Below are 5,743 nucleotides of genomic sequence, written 5' to 3'. Positions count from 1 at the left end.
GGTATAAATTCAGAGGAAATTTTTTCTTATTTATAAAAATGTTTTTACAATTTTTGACAGTCTCACGAGTAAGTAAAATTAACAGCATACCAGAATGTTCTCAAAATGAAATATTTGGTTCCTATGTGACCAGGGAATATAACATATTTGTTAATTGTACATATGGTATTGGGGGATCTTGATTTGACCCTAGCCAACAATAAGACTTGCAGACCTTTTCCCGCAATGTGCACACAGACCACACATGAAGTACTTTACCTGTACTAGCACCATGGTACCCAGACTTTCTGGGTTTAAGTCCCAGCTCCACTGCTTATTAGTTTTGTGACCTTGGGAAAGTTATTTAACCTTTCTGTACCTTTGTTTTCTCACCTGTAAAATGTGGATTTTTTTTTAAAGTACCTAGCTTATAAGGTTTCTGTGAAGATGCAGTGAATTATTGTTTGCAAAGCACCTACAAAAATACCTAGCGCATAGCAAGTGCTACGTATGTATTTTCCTTTATCATTATATTACCTTATTTAGTCCTTACTACATACAACCTCTTGGGCAGGCCCAGCCTCACAGGTGTACAACCTGTGAAGTCACCCAGGACCTCAGGCTAAGAAGGGCCTGTGCTTGGTTTAATTCTCTGCTGCTATCATCTTGAAATTCTTAATAAAAAGGGATCCCACATTTACATTTGGCATTGAGACCCACATTTTCTTGAGATAAGTAGTAGTATTGTCCCCTGGTATTATTGTGGCTTTGGACAAATAGCATCCTCAGTGTTCTCATCTGTAAACCATGGTGTAGTGACAGAGTAATTACGAAGTCCTTGGGAGAATTGAATGAGACACTGAATCAGCAGTGATTGGCACATATAAGTTCTCAGAAATGGTATATATTATTACTATTGTTACCATTTCTCTTTACAAAATAACTAACTTAATATTTCTGTGCTTCTATAAATTCTTGTTCTTGCTTGCAAGCACAAGAAACTTTCAGTGCAATTAAAGGTTTACTGAAAGCACAGAATAAAATCATAAAACTCATCTCTGGCAAAATTAAGATAGGTTTATGGAGGGAAAAGGTCACATATTTACTGTTGGAGAAGTACCTTATTAAAATCTGAGACTTCTGTAGATCTTAAAACTGAAGAAGTTTTTTGTTCTACAGACCTAGACTAGAGAAGCATTCAAGACCTTGGACTAACTTTTCAAATAAATAATATTATCAATAAAAAGTAGGCTCAATACAAAATAAAGCAAAACACTGAAGACTATATCAATCCAAATATTTATTCATGCCGAATTTTACTAACTTAACAAATGAATTAATGGAGTAAGACCCCTAAGTATAAAGGCAAAGGAAAATGAAAGAAGAAACTACTGGACACCACAGTTCATTTGCAACATCTCAAATTCAGATCATTATGATTTCTGTTACCAGTAAGATACTTTATGCCTTAACATTAGTTATATCGTAGAAGGTAAATAAAGTATTTTGTAGACTTTGATGACATGTATAAAATATTATTTTTTCAAACATAAAGGTCAAAATAACATATTCTTTTATAATTTACTTTAGAAGATAGGATAGAAATCTGTCTCTGCAGAGGATAGAATAAGGCCTTCTAAAGAAAATTGGAGTACAGCATTTGTTTTGACAAAAATAAATAATTAAAGGAAAGTTATTTTATTTCACCTTCAAGAATTAAGAATATAATATATGTTCTTTCCACAATAGTATTTGCCAATCAAAACAAAACTAATGAAAAGCCTCTGGCAATCAGAAGTTCTTCTGATTTATTTTTATATCCATCCTCCAAATTTTAATTTGTTGGGTAAGTACACTCTGGAAAGATAATCTGATGATAGGAAAGTCAAAGCTTGAATTTCTGCCTTCATTTTAGAGTCTGCCATTATTTCCATCTGTCAATAAAAGTAAAATATACTCATACCAGAGTTCTTAGCTGCATTTCTGTCAATTCAACAAACTAGTAATCTAGAATTGCGTTATTCTCCAAAACCAGGGACAATAGCTTTAAGGGTCAGCCAGAATATTCTAGAGCTGCTACAGTTAAAAATATCTGGAGTGAGAATACTCTGTATGCTGTCTTCAGTAATTAGGGATAGTCTGAATCTTTATGATTTCTTCTTCCTTTTTTTAATCCCACAAACTATGATACAGCCATCAAGAATGTGTATATAACCATGATAAGGATAAAAACAGGCCAGCTGCATTCACTGATCTCATCTATTAGCATTCATATGACTCAATTTCAACAACTATTTACCGCCAAGCAACACTTATGTTAGTCGTGTCATATAAAATTTCAAGAGGGATTATTTTCAAAATACGATGTGAATAGCCACTACTAAAGTAAAAACAATTAAACATGCAACACTTGAATTGTAAAAAGAAACATACTTCTTTTCTCCAAAATGGTTGGCAGGTAACATAAGGTCTCCTCAGGATACTGTCAAGTTTCATTTGGTCCCTGTTTGTCAGTGGAATCAAACTATCTTTAGGTACATTTAACCTGGAAAAAAGTAGGTGAAAAAAATCAGTAAAAAAGTGTTTCTGTAACTTGATTATCATGTATTTTTGCCTGTATTTATTGTACTACTTCAAGAAACTCAGAAATAAGAAAATTAGTACAGATCTACCTCTTACATCCAGGATTGAGGGGATCTGTCATGTCTCAAGACCAGCAAGTTTTCAAGTTCATAGTGGAAGTTTGTGTTTCCACAGTAAGATTCTAAAGTTTTTGTTTTCCTTCATGTCACACTCGTGGGATGATGACAGGATGACAGGAAGACTGATATTGGTTATTAAACAAATGCCAATAGCACTACCATCATGTATATAGATACCAGGGCAGCTTAATAATGTACAGTTAGGCCTCTCAGAGCCTCACACTCTTCTGGCAGTGAGCTCCAATATGCATGGCCAATGGCTGAGATTCACTGAGGGACTTTAGGTTCCATTGAGTATTTAATTCTTCATAATTCATTGAAGATTCTGGGCCATGGAAATTAGTCTCTCACTTTTATCACTTTACACACACACACACACACACACTCTCTCTTTTTTCTCTTTTTACACACACACACACAAACACATTCTTACCTATCTAGTTTTAAATTTGAAAAACATGGAATATAACTTTATTATGGTATGTGTTTTAAAAATAGAACATGAGAGGTCCTGGATTTATGGTGTGGTCTACCTTTTGAAGTCACAAATCCTAAATTTCCCAGGAGAGTCTTTTTCAATGTGTCCATAATTATGACCATTTGCCAGGGGCAGCTCTTGGATAGGGGTGACAATTTGATTGAAAGGGAGGCCTAGAGGATTTCCCTTGCAGCCCGCTTCTGTAGCTACCATAGTGTTTTTCCTTTGATCGTATATTCATTTGGAATGACTTTTTAGTGCACTGATAGAATTTATGAGATGCAGCTAGAGTTTCTTGAAGCCATTCACCTTAATAATTATCAGATCATATGTCTTGAATTTGTGTTAAAATTGTTTTTATACAAACAGATCACCCCCAAGGGATTTTGACCATGACACACATGCACTAAATTGAACACGTTAATTCACTGGAGTGTAAATATTCAAAAATAAAAAATGAAATGTTTCCTCTTGGACCCTCATTTTGTAGAAAGTGGCTGATCACCCAAAACCTGTTCACATTCCATATTTAGGAAACAAGCACCTGTTATCAAGGATTGCTCACCACTTAAAGAAATCCAATAAACATATTTAAATTCATTCTTACTGACCAATTACAACAATAAGAAAACATTTTAAAATATCACATTAGCAGAGGTGAAAAAAAAGGTTAATGCAGTAAGCTGAGGGACAGGTGGACTCTTACTCTTCAGAGAAAGCAAGATACTTAATCTATCCAGACAGCAGTCAAACCCTGATTACGGGGATCCTCTTTGACCCACCAGTTCTTCTGGGAATTCAGCCTGAGGGACTAATTAAGGATGTGCGTAGAGATTTAGTTACAAGAGATTCCATCAAAGCACTACCTATCAGAACAGAGATTTGGAAACCACCTAAATGGCTATGAGGGGATGGCTGAATAAACACTAGCACATCTAGAATTAAAACTTAGCAACAAAAGACGCTAAAATAAGAAATGTACTTTATTGACATGGAAAAGTGATCACATTGTGTTTTTTAAAAAAAGCAGATTACAAAATAACAGAGTATGATCTCAGTTTTGTGAAAAAGTTACGGATATGCACAGAAAAAAAATTTACAAAGGTAAGGCTGCTGATATGTAGGTGATATTTAACTTGTTACTTAATATTTTTTTCTATAATGAACATATATAGTAAACTTGCCAAACTTGAGGTTCCCAAATTTTAACAATCTTAAAATGATATTTTTCTTTTGAAGTTAAAAATTTAAATCTACGACAAAATTGACTCATATGGCAAATGATGTTGTCAATGGTTACAATTTAATTGGATTTACTGTATTGTACCTTTTTTTGGTTGTTCCTTTTTTTTTTTTTTTTTTTTTTGGAGACAGAGTCTCACTCTATCACCCAGGCTGGAGTGCAGTGGTGCGATTGTGGCTCACTGCAACTGCTGTCTCCCAGGTTCAAGCAATTCTTGTGCCTCAGCCTTCCCGGTAGCTGGGATTACAGGCATGCACCACCACACCTGGCTAATGTTTGTATTTTTAGTAGAGACAGGGTTTGTCATGTTGCCCTGGCTGGTCTCAAACTCCTGGCCTCAAGCAATCCACCCACCTTGGCCTCTCAAAGTGCTGGGATTACAGGCATTAGCCACCATGTGCCCGGCCTACAATGTATTGTACTTTTAAGTACAAACAGTGTATAAAATGTCTTCACCATAAGAGTAAAACAAAAACAGTTTTTAGCTAGCTGAAAGTGTAACACATTAAGCAAATTCATGCGTTAAGTATTTTAGTTGAAACAGAAACATTAATGAATTTAATTCATAATTATATAATCATAAGTCATTGTGGACAATATAAAGGAAAAACATTAAGAGCTTTTCCTTGTAGTGACTTTTTAGGCTTATTGTTACATATGACAATGAATTGTCATTTTAAATATCCTAGCTCTGCTATACTATCTAACCTTTTCAGATCAGAAGGGAGAAGGCCAAGCCATCTAATAGCTGGAACTGTGAGATGATGAGCTTCAAAAGACATAGACTAAAATAAAGAACAAAAGTATATTAGGTGAGGCTAAATTGCAGAAAATTAGCATTCTTGTTTTTCAGTCAAATTTTTCACTTATTAAGAAGGACAAGTACTAAAGCTGGCTTCACATGCCCAGAGCCCACAGAAGTAAGAAAACCATCAGGAGCTATGCTAAGCTGGGCTTTTAGTGAAGGTGTTAAAACTTTCTGGGTTAAGTGCGGTGGCTCATGCCTGTAATCCCAGCACTTTGGGAGACCAAGGCAGGAGGATGGCTTGAGTTCAAAAGTCCAAGTTTGCAGTGAGCTGTCACTGTACCACCACACTCCAGCCTCGGTGACAAAGTGAGACCTTGTCTCAAAACAGCAACAAAAGAATAACAACAACAACAACAACAACTTCTATGTAGTGTTTCTGAATTAATTTTCTAAAGCAAACTATAAATGAAGCTCTCTGACCTACATTTCTTTTTGTTCATAATTCCCCATCTTACACCCTGCTCCACCATCCTTTTCATCTGCTATAAATTTTGCCATGCATCAGAATCCCTTGGAGGATCCCACCCCTAGAG

General features: G+C 35.3%; 1 protein-coding gene across 2 annotated transcripts in view; it reads right to left on the bottom strand.

The window, feature by feature from the left end:
* Positions 1-1,265: 1,265 nt before the first annotated feature.
* SPO11 (SPO11 meiotic protein covalently bound to DSB) overlaps positions 1,266-5,743 on the bottom strand; it is a 14,612-nt gene continuing 10,134 nt past the window's right edge. For both annotated transcript variants that reach the window (XM_011978148.1, XM_011978149.1), the window contains 3 exons: positions 5,111-5,187; positions 2,413-2,524; positions 1,266-1,913 (listed from right to left, as the gene is read on the bottom strand). In XM_011978148.1, the coding sequence (XP_011833538.1) occupies positions 1,794-1,913; positions 2,413-2,524; positions 5,111-5,187 (309 nt within the window). In that variant the 3' untranslated portion in view covers positions 1,266-1,793. The remainder of the gene's footprint in view (positions 1,914-2,412; positions 2,525-5,110; positions 5,188-5,743) is intronic.

The sequence above is a fragment of the Mandrillus leucophaeus genome, unplaced genomic scaffold, assembly GCF_000951045.1.
Source record: "Mandrillus leucophaeus isolate KB7577 unplaced genomic scaffold, Mleu.le_1.0 Scaffold19, whole genome shotgun sequence".
Classification (NCBI taxonomy): Eukaryota; Metazoa; Chordata; class Mammalia; order Primates; family Cercopithecidae; genus Mandrillus; species Mandrillus leucophaeus.
Note: the sequence above shows the minus strand (reverse complement) of the source record. Positions and strands in the feature narration are given on the sequence as shown.